Here is a 17,389-nt window from a genome sequence, read left to right on the forward strand (position 1 = left end):
CGCCAAAATTTAATTTGATATTTTATTAGTGATTTTAAATTTCGTTACAGATCCTTCTCAGGGAATGCAATTGGTTACTCGTCTCTTGGTTTCATATTAAGCCTGCGTGATATTTTATCTCCTCGCTCTATTGAGCGAGAAAAGCTCTCGCTCTGCATTTCCTCTCTATACTACGCATGAGTCCAGAACTCTGACCGTATTTTTCACTTTGAGAGTTTCAAAGTGCACGCAAAAATTTGAAATTTTCACAATATAATTATTAATAGTTTTGCAACAAATTACCATTCATCGATAAGCAATTGTGATTGTAGATTTATTTATATTAATCAATAATCTCAATATTACCGAAATTTGCACAAATATTGATTAATATAAATAAAACTACAATCACAATTGCTTATCGATGAATGGTAATTTGTTGCAAAACTATTGACAGCTATATTCTGAAAATTTCAAACTTATGCGTGTACATTGAAACCCGCAAAGTGAAAAATGATGTAAAAATTGTACTACTTTTTGAGATTAGTCTCAACTCGTCATAGAGTATGTGTGGCGGGAAGCCACCACCACACACTCTTCCCACTGGAAACCACTAAAAATGTAAACAACTCAAGCTGAGTTTTGCAGTTTTTTGCAAATAATTCAAAATTCCCACCGAAACTCGTGAACTTTTTACCCCACCGAGTTCATCAGTTTCGCCACTATGTGATGGATAAGGATTTGTTTAACATGAAATATAGCCAATTCTTAACGTTCAAGTTAGATTTACTATATTTACAAGTTTTTGTAATTATCTCCTTAATTTGAACCAATTTTTGGAGTATTTTAAGAAATTCACATCATATGTCCGAAAATTAAGTCTCACATATTATTTACCAATTGATAAACTCCGGTCAAAAAGGTGGTAATTTCTCGTTAAATTTGTATCACGAGCCCACCAAACGTGTGCGCAGCATGTGATCTAAAAGAAATTAGCACTATATGTAATTCTGTAAAATAAAAATTGTGGGGATAAACCCTACCAAAAAATATGCCATTTCTGAAAAATAAAAAAGTTCATTAGGGACGCAAAATTTCTTAAAATTATAAACGCATTACTATTACTGATCCTGTTAAAATTATTGATATTCTTGTATTTTCTACTTATCTGGGTAAGAACATATTCATGCAATTTTACTCTGTACTACAGAGCGTGAATCAAGATACAAAACTCACTTTTATTTTTGAGATAACAAGTGTTAGAGACACTTGGGATTATTGAAATTTACACGTGTCGTACCCAGATAGTCAAGGAACAGTTTGCAAAATCACTCTTAGTTCTGTGCAGCAACATGCCCCCACTCCCCCCACGGAGTGCGAGGTAGCCGTAAAAGAGTTTTCCAAAGATGAATTGTACCATAAATTTTTTTTAAGAAACTGGCGACAACTGAATTCAAGTACCAGTCAAAGCCATGTTTCCATTGTATTAAATGGCACTATCATAAAGAGGCAGAAATCATTGGCTGGAGTTCCACCTCCACCAAAGTGGCGTTCAAGATCAGTCAGGATCGAGCATGAGTTATACTAGATTGCAAATTTCATCAATAAGGAACATCCGTCACCACAGAAAAGTATGCAAAATGTTGGGGGTGAGTCAGGCAATAGTTTTTAGGATCAGTCACTTTGACCTAAATATATTAACGCGGAGGAGGACCCGCTGTACGCCCCCACGCCGTCTTACATCGCGTTTTTCGAAGCAAATTCGCGATAACTGCATGAAAACTTATTTTCCAGAAATAAATTTTTAACTGCAATTACTCTTGGCGAGTCGCATGACATTATTCGGATGGATTATTTTAGATTTGAGTACTTGAAGCAGAGATTTTCAAGCTGACGGCTCGGGCGCTAAGTGGGTTTTGGAAAACTTTTCAAAACGGGTAGAACAAAATCACTCCAAAAAAGTGTCAAAGGTGATAATGGCGTAGAAAAAGCGATTGCACCTCGTTAGACAAACTAATGGGCTACCCATTGAAGCAATTTATAAAATTCACAAACGAAAAATAAAGCTGTAGAAAAATAAACAAAAGTGAGTTTTGTATCTTGATTCACTCTCTGTAATTATGGAAATAAAGTCTACCAAAAAATTACCATTAAAAAATAAATAGAAAATAAAGAAACTACCAATTTCCTAAAAAATATATACAAATCTCATCAATGCCACAAAAATAGCATCTTTTTTTGCCTAAGTTACTAGCAACTAGTACACCTCCTTATTCGACTTCGCATCGGTCATCTGTCAATTAAATTTATTTACTTCATCTCAACTATTTCCTTGTTGGCGTAAAACTTACAATGCAAGTCTTTTACGTGTACAACTCAGATTGGGTTGGGACCAATTTTATTTTGTTCACCACAAAAAATAAGCATACCCGTATTTTTTCATTTTTCATAATGCGCTAATTTGAGCGCAGGGCGCGAATTTTAAAACATTTTTCAGCCAAAACCTCGGTTTTTAAAAATTCTGTAAATTTTCGAATTTTAGCGCGAATCCAGAAATTCGAAAACATGTCTCTTCAGAATGACTTACCTGACTTATGAAAAATCCAATTGTCTCGAAATTTGAATTTCAAAATTTTTTGCCAGTTTTTGAAATTCATTAAAATTATAAACTCTTTCAAATTTTAATTTTTCAAAAAATAATGCATTTGGATTTTTTAAAAGTCAGATAAGTCATTCTGAAGAGACATGTTTCGAATTTTTGGATTCGCGCTAAAATTCGAAAATTTGCAGAATTTTTAAAAACCGAGGTTTTGGCTGAAAAATGTTTTAAAATTCGCGCCTCGCGCTCAAATTAGCGCATTATGAAAAATGAAAAAATACGGGTATGCTTATTTTTTGTGGTGAACAAAATAAAATTGGTCCCAGCCCGATCTGAGTTGTACACGTAAAAGACTTGCATTGTTAGTCGATTACATTTGAAAAATGCAAAATACTTTCGCTCTTCTGGTGAGAGCAGATTTTTAGTTTTAGCAAGGGCAATTTTTTCAAGTATCATTTTTTAAGAACTGTTTTTTAAACACATTTTGCACGGATCTATTGTCATGAAGGTCAGAAAGCCACAAAGCGGAACTGAAGAATTCAGGAATTTCGGTGACCAAAATATTGACATATTTTAAATTATATTTTAAGTTATATTAAAATGCGTTATTACACAATGGCAGGGCCCTTTATTACAGAAAACTGTCGTGAATCCACAGATTTTTTCATACTCCTTGTCGTGACTGTTTAAAATTGTTGTCAATAACAGCACACCATAAAAAAATAAGCAATTGCATCAACTTGCCCCCAGATTAAAATTGCTTGCACTTTTTCGTCCTCAAACAAACTCGAAATTCGATTGCATATTGCGGCATTTTACGTTAAAAAAACTATACCACACGGTCAGAATGGATAATGAAATCGAGATGGATGACGGAATTAATGACATTGCTGACATCCCAGTCTCGCCAGCGTTGACAGATCCCGTTGTACTTAAGAGACAATAATTAAGAATTCTTTATAACCACTCAATACTCGATATGAATATTTCTAGATCCTTGTCAACCTCCTCACCCACGTGGCCGCCAAAACGGCCCGCCGCGTCTGCAAAGTATGGAATCAAACCGTTCTTTCCCTCCCAGAAGCGACGATCCACCTGAAACTACGAAAAGAAGGTGACACGACACCATTGCCCCGAATTTTGACGTCCTCCTCGCCAAATCCATCAAATCCTCCGCAAAAGACCCGAATTTGACTCCACTTTCCTCCTTCTCGTCACACATTTCCCGTCTCAATCTCCACCTGGACACGAGTCTCCTGCCTACTTTGTCCAAGATCTTGCAAAATGACTGCCCCAACTTGACCCGATTTCACCTCCATGTTTATGACCGCACTGGAAACGCCCCCGACGCAGACACAATTTTTCTCCCCGCCATTACTCGAAATCGTCTCACTTCCATCTTCATCAAAGCGACCCCCACGTCCACGATTACGCACGCGCTGCACATCGTGACCCAAAATCTCGTCCAATCCTCGCCCAACTTGACCCACCTGGAATTATCGTACGGCTTGTTTCCGTTCCTCGGTTCGTGCCAAAAATTGACCTCACTCGTCATCTGGATTACTGGATATTTACCGTGTGAAAACTACCAGCCGATAATTTCGTGTAGCCATCTTTCCGAGATGCTTGTCCAGGTCGCGGAGGGTTTGGAATCACTGCATTTTCGAGGATCATGCCGGAATAGCCGAAACCATCGCGCAATTCGGCGTCGAAACGTGGATCTGCCCCCAATGCCGAGATTGAAACACTTTGTGAACGAGTTGGTCGATCTTTTCGGGTGTGGATCGGATTTGGAGGACATTTCTTCCTTGAGGATGCCACTCTTGGAGAGATTGGCGTTGAAAAAGGGGTGGAATTATGTGCCCCATTTGGACGACGTATTGACTAATGTGTCCACCCGGGTGCATTTGTTCGCTGGGGTGACGTCCCTGAAATTGGGGGAGGTTTATGACCACGAATGTCTGTCCGAGTTGAAGTTGCCGTTTCCGAGGTTGGACAGGTTGGAAATTGAGGCGAGGACATTGACCAGGATTAACGGGGTGGTATCGCATCTCGAGGTGGGGGAGGTGTTGAAGGCGTGTGAATTTTTGGGGTTGTCACATCTTGGGTTGAGACTGCTTAAAAGTGGGGATTCCTTGGGCAACTTGGTGGCTGGGATGGAGCTGTTTAAAAGTAAGTGAGGTGACCGATATTTTGGGCTGTTTTTGGGGTGCAAGTAACCAAAATAATGGCAAGAAAGTGGGGTTTTGCAGCTATTTTGACCCTCAAGAAATGCATAGTGCAAAAAATTACTTTCCGCCGCTTAAGTTCATACGGCGCGTGGCTAGATAGCGCATATTTCTTGCACTTGCACTTTCTTGCTTTGCAGTGCAAGAAATCTTGCAATTCTGCACGAAATGAAACACTGATTTTTTTAAATTGTGAAAATTTGTGAGTTGAAATGTTTTACTTTTTAGCTTTGAAGTCGTTCCACGTGGAGATGAAGGCGTCCCCGATTTGTCGGGTGGATGACGACACAGATGATTTTGCTGGGAAGTATGGGATTGAGACGGTAGAACAGTTCTTACTCAAGGATTTAGGAGGATTAGAGAGTGTGCGGATTGGAGGGATTCATGTAAGTTTTAGTACTTTTTTTTAGGAAATTTTGAAGAATTATTAGTCAATAATTTTAAAATTGTAAATATGTAGATGAAACCCGCTACGAGGGAAAGGCTGACAAGATTCATTGCAGAGAATAAGCTACCAATCAAATTTTATTAAATTTTGATGGATTTAGTGATATTTTGAAAAAAGTCTGAGAGGATTATTCAATAAAAAGTTTGTAAAATGGACCACTGGCATGTAAAATGATTTATTTGTGGAAGAGATTTTAATGATTTTTTTGTGAATTTACTAACTTTCGTAACGGTAAAAAACTTTGACGTGAAATTCTTTACTATATTTCTGGCAAGTGTTTTAAAGAAATAGATAAGTACTTACATAGTTTAATTTTACTCTAAAGTTTTTAAAATTCCGTGAATGAAAGGCACCGTACGCCAACTTTCGTAATTTGACCTTTTCTACATACACATGTATACTACTTATAAATAGAGTAAAAATAATATAATCTACACTTTTTAATTTTTTGAAAATTCGAATATTTCATGAAGCGTAAAACAATCTCCGTCTCCATTCTTATTCCTTAAAATCATATATATGCTCCCAGTTGTGTACAAAAGCGATAATATGCAGATCACTACGAACGCTCCCAATCGAATTTTGCTTCCCTGCAATATCAGTCAATTTTGCATTAGAACATTAAGACCAGAAAACTTATATTTATATCACTCACCGGCGCTTCGACCGGATCTTGACCCTTTTCAGGCTCCAGATTTGGCTTGAAACCCTTATCGTCTTTGTTACCTAGACGTGTTTGTGACCCAGAATCATCGGACGCGTATATGGCTGGAATCGGGAAGAACCACCTGCCTCGTTTTTTCTTTAGATCTAATATATAGTCGATCCACCAGTACTGATACTAAAAAAGAACCCATCAAATTACAAAACTGAATTTAAATCGAACATTACTCCGAAAAACCGATAGTATTTACCGTGAAGAAGCATTGGAATACGCAGTAAATGAAACCCCATGCTCCCACGATCCACTTGATGTGACATGCTAATCCGGAAAAGGAAACTCGATCCGCCAAAATTATGAGGATGAAGCACAAGAAATAAACCAGGTTTCCACCCACAACGTGAACCGCCGCAGGTATGTTGGAGCTTCCGTATTGCGACGGTTTGATAAAGAAACCCATCCCGTACACGACAAAGGATAAGCCATACGCCATACATCCCACGTACGAGTGAAAGTTCGGTGGCGACACAGCTGTCCAACCCTGATGGGCCATAATTTCTGCGACGAGGGCAAATACGAATAGCGCCATCATAGCGGTCATGGATATGGCATGGACCTGAAATTAGTAGTTAACTTGTTATGCCTGATACAACTATAAATTTATAAGTGACTCACAACTAGCCAGAGCGGAAAGATGCAAATTTTTACACTGACGCATGTCTCCTTGTAATATCGGCCAGAAAACATGCCAAGGGATAGAAAAAATAGGACGGCTGCTATCAGGATCGTCGAATGCAAACGAAGAAGAGCCTTTTGTTCGGGGAGAGGCTGAAGGAATAATTAAAAAATATATTTAGGGTGAAAGCTCCTAAGAAACTGAATGCATTATTACCGAGAGTCGTGTTCCAATTGCAATTTTCTTGGACGAGGCGCGGAAATCCGTGTGTTTCAGCAGATTCCCTAACAAAATAAAACGTTCTCTTGCGTAAAACCTGGGTATTTTTTAAATCTAGGAATAACTAGTTCAACATATAAACCTGTAATGCCATCCTCTGTCACAGCGTTGCCCCACGCATACAGCAGAAAATACGGTACTCTGACCAAATCGTAACTGTGCACAATCTTCGTGACGTTCGGGTCTCTAACAAAAATGTGTCTCTTGATAGAAAATCTGCAGTAAAGACCTGTATTCCTTCGCTGGTAACGCAACAATTTAACCACACCGACGTGAGAATAATTTCCTCGCTGCAAGATACACAAATTATAGATTAATACTCAAAGTAGGACCGGGCCGATAAGCTTTGTCGATGTCCGTGCCAACAAAGCTTATCCGTCAGTCCGGCCCAATTTTGCGAACACTAATTGTAAGTACAAGAAACAAATTATGCTTGAAGAAAAAGCTACCATTCTTCCATTTCTGCGTTGTTTCTCAACATTAAAAGAGTGATAAAGGTTAACTCGATCCTTCTCAATTACGCATTCGACAACATAGGCTGGCCCCTAATGAGAATTAATTAGTGCAATTCCAATAATACTCTAAAAATCCATTATTCTTTAAAATGGTACCATGTTATCTGAATCTGACAGTGCAATTGCCAACCACTTATCCACGGAAGGTTTGAACATTTCCAAGATAAGCTCCTTCTCCAAAACTAAATTTTCACCTTCAACCGGAGCGTCTCCAAACGTCACCAACATCTCGCAATTACGATTTTCAGGAAGGAAGCACTGATTCGCATCCGGCTCTGGTTCGTCTTCATTTTTTGGGGGAGCGATGCAAGCCTTGGATATCGCACACCCTTCATACGCATCGATGTCAGGTTGCGGCGTCTAAAATTAGAATATATGTAATTTGGAGCAATCTTAATTCGCCACTTTTTATGCAAATTTTTGCACATACAGTGTTCGGAGTTGTTGATTTGCGTCTGAACTGGGTGCCAGTAACAAGAACAACGGGTGGAAGAGTTTTTCGATCTCCATCCTTGAAGAAAACGGGACATTCTTTAGACTCTGCACAATCTGTGACGAACTCCGCCACTTCGATACTCGGATCGTCTATGTTCAAATTAAACCACGAATTTGGATTCGGGTCATGACAGTTGCGCTTCGGAGGATTCTCGGTATTGTCGGGAGGGTCCAAATAATTGTACACTTGTGACCCCAGAACGGAAACTACTTTATGCTGCGCGATGAAGACTTCGGCACTAACCGGAATTAATACAAGAAATTACTTAACTGCATCTTAATAAATTGCATAAAGTCACAAATTCCTCACTATATTTGCACCGTTTTCGGTGGTGGAACTGGAGAGTTTGGGCGAGCAGGGAGATATTTCCAAATGAGACAAATGTCACCATCAACTTTCGACCGTACTTTGAATCCGAACATCTGCGGGACTTCCGATGGGGACGTTACCTAAAATATTAGCTTATGTATTTAGCAATCAATATTAATTCCAACATTTATTTAATAAAAATTTTACATGTTGCGTATATTTGAAACTTTGTCCATGAATGTAATGGCATGGATAATTTTTTGATGCTTGCACATCAAGATCGGGGGGTTGAAGTAGGTCATCATTCTCGCAATACTCCTGGACAATCTTTTTGTCCGCATCAAACACGTGGAACGACTTTTCTATAGAACCGATCGGATATCCTTGCTCATTGACGGCTTGGAAGGTAACTTCCGAGGCAGAAAGGTCAGCGCAGGCCGGATTTGTATTCGCATGTTGACGAAATTGGACATGCAGCGCGTACGGAAGGGATGTCGGAAAGGCCTCCAATGTGAAGCAATCTTTGAACTTTTGATCAGCGGGTAGAAGCGTGATGTCCTTGCCAAATGTTAACTTCCTATTTTCAATTGGAACATCGGGCCGAAAATGGCGACATAGAATGAAGTCTAACAGGGTTGGTGGTTTTGGTGTAGTTGTATGATGAGTTGTACTCAGTGTAGTTGTTGTAGTTGTAGTTGTACGAGTAGTTGTAGATGTTGGCGAAGTTGTAGTAGTTGTAGTCGTTGTAGTTGTTGGAGTAGTTGTCGTTGTTGGCGTAGTTGTAGTTATTGGAGTAGTTGTCGTTGTTGGCGTAGTTGTAGTTGTTGGAGTAGTTGTAGTCGTTGGCGTAGCTGTAGTTGTTAGAGTAGTTGTAGTCGTTGGCGTAGTTGTAGTTGTTAGAGTAGTTGTTGGAGTAGTTGTAGTTGTTGGCGTAGTTGTAGTTGTTGGAGTAGATGTCGTTGTTGGCGTAGTTGTAGTTGTTGGAGTAGTTGTAGTCGTTGGCGTAGTTGTAGTTGTTGGAGTAGATGTCGTTGTTGGCGTAGTTGTAGTTGTTGGAGTAGTTGTAGTCGTTGGCGTAGTTGTAGTTGTTGGAGTAGTTGTAGTCGTTGGCGTAGTTGTAGTTGTTAGAGTAGTTGTTGGAGTAGTTGTAGTTGTTGGCGTAGTTGTAGTTGTTGGAGTAGTTGTAGTAGTTGAAGTTGTTGGAGTAGTTGTAGTTGTTGGCGTAGTTGTAGTTGTTGGAGTAGTTGTAGTTGTTGGAGTAGTTGTAGTTGTTGGCGTAGTTGTCGTTGTTGGCGTAGTTGTAGTAGTTGGCGTAGTTGTGGTTGTTGGAGTAGTTGTCGTAGTTGGTTGAGGTTTAAAAAGGCCTCTGCAATTGTCCGTATTTTGCCAAGTTTTGTACATTTGGTGAATATGCAAATCTGGCCTTTGTATCTCCTTTGGTGTCTCCACAATTGTAAATTTCCTGTCAATCTTAACTTCATAGACGGGTGATCGTATAACAACAACTTCCGGATAAAACCAGGCAAGTGGATCAGCATGAAACAAAGGAACCTTGATATCCTTTCCTGTGTGTCTGATAATCTGAACCTCGGCACTGAAAAATTACGAGAAATTTAAAACAACTCACAAATGCAATGTTTTAAAGGAATTTACTGAAATTGAAAGTTTTTGATAAATAAAGATTTCAAGTAGTTTGCTTGAAACTTCAAGATCCACGATATTCCGTCGCATGGCGTAGTTTGGGCTGAGTCAGTGAAGCACTCCTTCTTCGGGTCGGTAAACCCTAGCTTCCAAAAGTCATGCGGATCGGACCGTATGAACATTTTCTAATTTGCAAGAACAAAATTCTCAAATATACAAAACATGAAAAAATATGCGTTAAACTTATACCGGATCTTGATTATTGTATTGTGGTGGTCTTCCACATGTCTCCTTTCCATACCTCGTGTCGTGTATAACTCTGGCTTTATTATTATCAATACATGCATTCGGATCAGGACAATCTTTTGGTCCATTTTTATGCCACCTTCCGAAAGGAAGACCGATTGAGTCCAATGCCGTAATGGCCCCACAATTTCCAAACACCGGTTTCTGCCTATATTTGACATTGCCCACTTGTTTGGTGTACCGACAATTTTTTTCTTTCAGCCACAACCGCACCCATATTATGTCGGGACGTTCGAAAGAATAGAGTTTCAACTCATAACAGTCATCCATAGGGTCCGATGGATAATAGGAATTGCGCAAATCGCGAATTGGCAGCAGAGGTTTATCTAATTGTAAGCTGGGTTCATAGCCGGTTGAAGGTGCATATTTCTTCTTCGTACAACGGCACATATCCGTAAAATAAGTGGGTCGATCTTGGAGTTCGTATTCGTCATTGGCATTTTCGTTCACTTTTTTTACTCGTTTGCAATTGTCCCGTTCCGCATAGGACCATTCCATCCAATTCCGTTTTGTCAAACTTGTCCATCTCGCAGCCACGCCGTCAACTCTAGTTTTAATTTCCGCCCTAGAAAAAATATGAATTGAATTGAAATCCTGATGTAAATTAAGCAAAAGCAACCCATCATGATTTTATATTAGGTATTATTTTTTTATACACAAAATCCAATTTTAGTGTGTCGCCTCCATCCGGGAGCAATTGAGTGAGCAAATCATCGTTCGGTTGATATTCCAAGTAGAAACAGATTACAGCTTGCTGGGTATACTTATCTGGCTCTCGGTCTTTAAGGTCCGTTTCTCCAAGTGAAAGATGTGTGTCGAAGACGACAATGCTTTCAGTCTTCCTCTCCGCGGCGGACTCGGTTGATCCGACCTGTGCAGCAGAGTTGATTTCAGTAAAATGCAGAAAAATGACAAGCATTATGAGTGAGATTACCCAATGGTAGACGCTTCCCGTAATGGCGGCATAAAAAGCGGAAATTTGAGGAATAGTGTGAGGAACCGTGTGGTACTTTATTTTTGGGGACAGCGTCGTCCCAGAGCAAGCCTTTCGCTGTAAAACCGTGTCATCAAGATTTTCCACGTGGCGACTAGGTTTTTTTGCGTCGTCGTAATCATAGCTGCCGATGGGGAAGCGATCCTCCGCCAGTGTCATCTTCCCTGCTAAAACTGCAAATTGAAGTCTGTCCAGGTATATTTTGGTGCATTCTTCCGTCGTACTCTTGAGCAAGGAGATGTGAAACACGTTCGGCTGTCTGTCAACGAGAGGGGGTTTGTCATTCATGGGGATGTAGGATAACTCATAACATCTTGATGCTAGAGCATCGAGGTCAGGGTTTGGAGGCTGATTTGGTGTGAATGGGTGGACAGTTGTTCCGCCGTTCAATTCTAGGTCTTTCAGGTTGTAGCCGTATTTAGTTCCGGGGACAAGCTTGAAAATCAGCGATGTAAGAATGATACGCAAGCTGGTGGTGGTCATTTTGATGACTCGAAGAGAGTTTCGGAACCTCAATCTATAAAAACTAATAGAAATTTTGCTATTATGTTTTCCAGACGGTATGTTTTTTTGCGCAATTATTTGACAATTTGCCACTCATATACATATATTTGTCCCCAGATATATGCATATGTTGCTATGAAAAACTATTTGAAATAAACCGTTAAACGCATGTAACGAAAGGGTGAAACCGAGAGAACTTTATAACATTTGTGAGGTGACATATGTATCAAATTTAACATTTTGTATCAGTTAACAGTTAACAAACAGTTATTTAACTGTTATTTGAGGTCAAAATGAATGTCACCATTGAATTCGGGGTTAAATTTAAGTTCAAATTGACATATATATCAGATATAAAACGTTTAGTGACCTTTCAGTGACCTCTAGGTGACCTCCAAGTGACCTTTCGTGACCTATGAGATCAAAACAGAGGTCACCATTGAATTCGGGGTTAAATTTCATGTCAAATTGACATATATATGCAATTTGAACCTTACGTGACCTTTTGGTTACCTTTTGACCTTAAAGGGTGTGATCTACAGTGCCCATCTTCGAACTTGACCTTTGTTTTTATATTAAGTATTTATGTTCAAAATTTCAAGTCCATATGTTAAACCGTTCTTGAGTTATCGCGCGGAAAGACAGACAGACAGACGGACGGGCATATCAATCTTATAAAGGGGTTTCACCCCTTAATAAACTCATGCAAAAAAATTTGAAATGAACAGGAATACGGCTTCAAGCCAAGATTATTTGGCACTGAAAACCAATTGCATTATTTTAGGAAAATTTTGTATTTTGGCTTACAAATAAATCCTTGAAATACTCAATGAAAGGGTAAATTACTGGGCGTGCTCACGTCAATGTCGTATTTCACTTTGCAAGTTGCAATTTTCAACTTACAAATATAACTTACAAAGTTTTGGGAATAATCTTGCAAAATAAAAACACGTCGAATTGACGGGTAAATTCGCGAAAAAAATTTAAGTATCTAAATTTCCAGGAATATTTACAGAATCTGTAGCACGTTATTTTGATCTGCTTAATTTTCAAAATATTCCAAGATTGTCGCTTGCAGACTCAAGTATTTACATACATACAAATTAAGAAGCAATTAAATTTTTATTTCATGTGTAAAACCATTATCATTATCGACACTACAATAATTATGAGCGATGTAAGCTTTGGTCTAAAAGTGGGATCCGCTCCACTCACGAAACATTTCGGGGCGTCTGTGATATTAGTTTTGGCGACGGGTCCTCTGCCCCCGGCGCAGACGCCCATGTCAAGCTGGTCACAAAGCAGGGGTAATTTTTCCTCGGGAGGGTTGCACCTTCCGCGACCCGCGCATTTGGAGAGGACCTTCGTAGCATCATTTCCCCAGTGGATGCACCTGCAAAAAGTAGCCACATAATTTATGGCTGACAGTGGAACCTTTTTCAAGCTACACAGGGATTGCCTAACGAGTTATATTAAAAAATAATGCCAAAAATTAGGAATGACATGGCGCTTATCATTCCGTTGAATAACCCCCTTGAAGAAATATGGGGGGCAAAGTACCCACGAGCGCATTGGTTTACACCTTAAAATTTATTAAACAATTGAACTTTGCCGTCAATATTAAAGGTGCCATTCAACGGAATGATAAGCGCCATGTGATTGCTAATTTTTATTATTATTTAACTCATTAGACAATCCCGGTGTAGCTTGAAAAAATGTTCCACTGTGAGATCGATAAGAGGTTATCTTAAGTCCTCACCAGGCCCCATTTGGGCTGACACAGTCTCCATTTTCTTCCACGAGATTCATCGGCGCCCAAATTCCGGTCTTGTAGCAGACGCAGACTTTGTCAATGCACTCGAGCAGTTCGGGAATTTGACCTTTCGTGACGCACGTTTGATTGATCGTGGCCTCGGGGGTGGATTGAATCAGTTTCCGGATCTGGAAAAAAAGACAGGAAAAAGTCAAGGGTGGAATTTGTGACGAAATTATGACGGGATTCACGCTAATTTTGTAAACTCTGTTAAATTATTTGTAGAAGTGATCTAATTACTGGGTACCATTTTTGTGAAGTCAATTTACGTTTGTAAAAAAATTCATATCGTTTTAATAATTACGCAAATGACATGAAATATTCGCCCAAATTTAACCTCAAAACTTTGCTATAAAATGCTAAAGGAAATTCAGTTACGAAGTTGTCGTAAAGCTGCACAGATCAAGGCATCTTATTTTTTGCGAAAGATTTTAAAATTGATTTGGCAATTTTAACTTTTAAAGACTCACAAGAAAGTCATCTTTTCATAAAAATAATTAATCCAGATTTACAAAATACACTCAATCCACGTTATCACTTATCAAATTGCGACTAAAATCTCATTATTTCCTACCCATGCAGGTAAAAACTTGATCTATTTAAAAAATTTGCAAGACTTTCCTTTCCAAAGTCTAATATTAAATTACAAACATTCTCAGTGAATTTTCCCACAGTTTACAAAGCTTCTAAGCGTGTTGCGTGTCCATGTTAATTATTACGGTCACCTCTTTAAAAACTCTGTCGATCCCGGCTTTGCTGTTCAATTTGCCATCGGTCGCAGCAATGTTGAGCAATTCGAAGAACGAGAACTGCTTGAAGGCCGTGGTGTCACATTCTTGGCCAAGTTTTGAGTCTGGAGGGCCCTGAATTTCGATCCATTTTTCGAACGAGGATGAGTCCGCACTGACGCCAATGTCCTCCATCCATTCTTCCAAAGTGGGCCGCTCGACGGAGAAGGACGATCTTTCATCAGACACGGAGGAAGGAGAAACTAAAGATAAGAAGGCAAAGATAAGAAATAATTTGACCGGAGGCAGTCCCATTTTTGAAAATTGGTAACTTCGGGTCTTGGGAAATGAGTAAATTTTAATAAAAATAAAAATTTTGGAAAGTGTAAACAAAAAGTTTCCGTGACTTCTATTTTTCTTTCCCGAGGATTTTGTAACATTTGCATTTGCGAAGTTTGCAAAAAAAGCCGGAATGCATAAATTGTAGCAGGGGTGACGCTCATCATGCAAAAATTCTTATTCTGCAAAATCACAAATCATTCAACTCCCCAACTTATAAAAATCAAATTCAAAAATTCAACTAAAAAATTTGCACACCGTTTTTAAAAATTGATAATGTTGTAAATTTTAAATAAAGATAAAAAATTTGGAATTTTGGAAACTGCAGACAAAAAGGTTCCGTGACTTCTACTATTTTATTCCAAATATTGTGTAACATTTACGTTTGCGAAGTTTACAAAAAAGTTGGGATGCATGAATTGTGGCAAATTACATGGGGTGACGCTCATCATGCCAAAATTCTCATCTGCAAATCTCCTTCCCAAACTTGTAAATATTACAGACAGAATCTCAAAAAATTATGCAATCTCAAAAATTTCCATTAAATAAAACATTCCTTTCTGAACTATCCACCTGCATTTTTTCTCAGAATATCAACAATTAACTAACTGTTATGCAAACAACAATTACTTAAACCCTGTCGACTCTTCACTTCTCAGAAGTACATAAACTTCCGCACACGCGATGAATTTCTCCAATTGTGCATCATTCCGCTCATTATATAATAAAGGTACGCGTCACCTGGACCCGATTCGAAATCTGCTAGTCACTCGTGGACGTGGACGTGGACGTGGAGGTGAAATTCGTCAGTTTTTAAAGCGATAATTGCTTACACATAAAATTGAAAGTTTATTATTTATAAATTTGTTATTTGTGTGCGAATCGAATGTGAAAGTAAAATATTTCCGAATTAGAAACCGAATTTTCTCACCTGCAACAAGGAAGCTTGGCGAAATTTATTAATTAATTTACGCTTCAAACAATATACCGTGCAAATTAAATTCGAAACCTAGATTCACCTCCCCTCGTCCTCTCCTCGTTAGCTCTCCTTCTTGTGGGCATTATTGTTATGAAAGTAAAACACGGAAGTGTAACCGGTATTGAGGTCGATATAAAAAGCAAATCAACCGAACCCTCCCCTCATTCTTAGTTCGTTCCACATTTACACCAACCGCACAGTTGAGCAGCTGTGTGTTATCGTAATGAAGAAGTTTCTCGTCCTTATCAGCCTGGCAGGTAAGGTAAACACAAGATAACGTGCCCTTATCTACATAAGTGCGTGACCTACTTGTTTATTTTGCACAGTCGCCGTGGTAGGGCTGCCCAACAAACCGGCCGCCTCCAAGGCCCACCACCACCAGGAAGTCGCGTTCAATGATGATGACCTAGTTCAAGGTGAGGTTACCAACCACCACCACCATATGTTAATCACTACTCATTTACATATTGACCCCTGACCTTTCCAGCCTTCGTCACCAAACGTGGCGGCGATGACCTCATGTCCTCCCTGTCTGGCTCGGTGGTGAAACAGATGCTCAAAAAAGTCTTGGAGTCTCCCATGTTGAAAAAACTCGCGACCCCCGACGTTCTCAAGACTTTCTTAAACTCCGAAAATACCGGATCGGGTATCTTCTCCCAAGAAAATTTGGACCTTATCATCAACTCTGACGTGTTCAAGAATCTCGCCACCCCAGCCATGGCAAATATCGTGTTGGAATCTAAGGCCGCGAAGAATTTGGTCAATAAAGACATCATGAAGTTGATCAGTCATCCCACAATTGTCAACTTTTTCACGGCCGACCTCGTCACCAAAGTTTTGAATGCGGACGTCGTCGTCAATATTATTGACCCGGAACTCTTCAAGTGGGTGCTGGACCAGTCGTTGACCAAGAATTTGTTCACAGGAGTGAATTTGAACGGGTTCATGACCACGAGGGCGTTCAAGGCCTTGGTCAATTATCAATTCTTCCATCATTTGTTCTACTCGGATGTGGGGAAGGCCATGTTTACGCCCGGGTTGGCCAACGGGTTTTTGAATAATGACCAAATTGCGGGACTTTTTTCGCCGGCGAATATGGGGGATTTCTTGAAGTCGCCGGTCGCACTGCAGCTCGCGAATCCGGACGTTATCTTGTCCGCGTTTGATACGAAGGTGGCCAAGGCCGCGTTGTTGCCGGCTTTCTTGCACGAGGTCTTTTATGCGGAACCGTTTACGAAGCTTTTCAGTCCGGACTTGATTGAAAAGGTGTTGAAGACGGATGCGGTTAAGGTATTAAAGGAAAAAAAAATTGGGAAAAATTGAAATAAATTTTGAAAATTTGAAAATTTATTTTCACTTCAAGGCCGCTACCACCTCGGACGCGTATGCTGATTATATCGGAGCACCAGCCTGGAAGGCATGCGCGAATGAGGGCGTTTTCGCCAAATGGGCGGCGACTGACCCGGTCAAGAATGCCGTTAAGAATCCTGCCATCAAGACCGCGATCGACCAACTTTACAAGGCTGTCCCGGGATAAGAAGGAGTAGAAGAGCAAGTGAAAATGAAAATAACTCTGGTTCAAAATTTTGCTAATTTCTTAAAAAAAATGTTTTTCCGTTCTTGATTTTATTTAATATTTCGAACCTATTTATCCCTCTTTCTCGGTCTGACATTTATTTTGTATTTATTTTTTTTTGCGAAACTAAAACAGAATTAAAAAATATGTGGTGGTGTGATTTGTGGGATGTTTTTTTTGTAGAAAGGAATTATTTTTGTCTAAATTCGCAAGAATTTTGAAACAAATTGGAAAATACGATACTAATTTTATTTTTATGACATCATAAAATTGCACAAATGTCCTTGTCCTTGCGTCATGAACGAGTGACGAGGACAAG

General features: G+C 39.4%; 3 protein-coding genes across 3 annotated transcripts; 2 read left to right on the plus strand and 1 right to left on the minus strand.

Moving 5' to 3' along the window:
• The first annotated feature begins 3,593 nt into the window (after positions 1-3,593).
• Positions 3,594-5,409, plus strand: LOC118435435. Its single transcript, XM_035851484.1, has 3 exons — positions 3,594-4,750; positions 5,035-5,192; positions 5,267-5,409. The coding sequence occupies exons 1-3, from the start codon at positions 4,201-4,203 to the stop codon at positions 5,336-5,338; spliced, it is 780 nt and encodes a 259-aa protein (XP_035707377.1). The 5' UTR covers positions 3,594-4,200; the 3' UTR covers positions 5,339-5,409.
• Positions 5,410-12,738: 7,329 nt separating this feature from the next.
• LOC118435162 lies at positions 12,739-14,735 on the minus strand. The gene is made up of 3 exons (XM_035850634.1): positions 14,174-14,735; positions 13,395-13,576; positions 12,739-13,028 (listed from the first exon to the last, which is right to left on the minus strand). Exons 1-3 carry the CDS (start codon positions 14,489-14,491, stop codon positions 12,758-12,760), a joined length of 771 nt encoding a protein of 256 aa, XP_035706527.1. The 5' UTR covers positions 14,492-14,735; the 3' UTR covers positions 12,739-12,757.
• A 416-nt stretch (positions 14,736-15,151) lies between these two features.
• LOC110849262 lies at positions 15,152-17,224 on the plus strand. The gene is made up of 4 exons (XM_022096664.2): positions 15,152-15,751; positions 15,821-15,910; positions 15,982-16,784; positions 16,858-17,224. Exons 1-4 carry the CDS (start codon positions 15,718-15,720, stop codon positions 17,029-17,031), a joined length of 1,101 nt encoding a protein of 366 aa, XP_021952356.1. The 5' UTR covers positions 15,152-15,717; the 3' UTR covers positions 17,032-17,224.
• Positions 17,225-17,389: the final 165 nt, after the last annotated feature.

The sequence above is a fragment of the Folsomia candida genome, unplaced genomic scaffold (genome assembly GCF_002217175.1).
Source record: "Folsomia candida strain VU population unplaced genomic scaffold, ASM221717v1 Fcan01_Sc004, whole genome shotgun sequence".
In the NCBI taxonomy this organism is placed as follows: domain Eukaryota; kingdom Metazoa; phylum Arthropoda; class Collembola; order Entomobryomorpha; family Isotomidae; genus Folsomia; species Folsomia candida.

Excerpts from the sequence above, each read along its gene's own strand:
- LOC118435435 (XM_035851484.1), top strand. The coding sequence starts at position 4,201 with ATGCTTGTCCAGGTCGCGGAGGGTTTGGAATCACTGCATTTTCGAGGA. Across the intron at positions 4,751-5,034 it reads TGGGATGGAGCTGTTTAAAA|CTTTGAAGTCGTTCCACGTG; the intron begins GTAAGTGAGGTG and ends TTTACTTTTTAG. Across the intron at positions 5,193-5,266 it reads TGCGGATTGGAGGGATTCAT|ATGAAACCCGCTACGAGGGA; the intron begins GTAAGTTTTAGT and ends GTAAATATGTAG.
- LOC110849262 (XM_022096664.2), top strand. The coding sequence starts at position 15,718 with ATGAAGAAGTTTCTCGTCCTTATCAGCCTGGCAG. Across the intron at positions 15,911-15,981 it reads TGATGATGACCTAGTTCAAG|CCTTCGTCACCAAACGTGGC; the intron begins GTGAGGTTACCA and ends TGACCTTTCCAG. Across the intron at positions 16,785-16,857 it reads TGAAGACGGATGCGGTTAAG|GCCGCTACCACCTCGGACGC; the intron begins GTATTAAAGGAA and ends TTTCACTTCAAG.
- LOC118435162 (XM_035850634.1), bottom strand. The coding sequence starts at position 14,491 with ATGGGACTGCCTCCGGTCAAATTATTTCTTATCTTTGCCTTCTTATCT. Across the intron at positions 13,577-14,173 it reads TCGACAGAGTTTTTAAAGAG|ATCCGGAAACTGATTCAATC; the intron begins GTGACCGTAATA and ends CTTTTTTTCCAG. Across the intron at positions 13,029-13,394 it reads GTCAGCCCAAATGGGGCCTG|GTGCATCCACTGGGGAAATG; the intron begins GTGAGGACTTAA and ends TACTTTTTGCAG.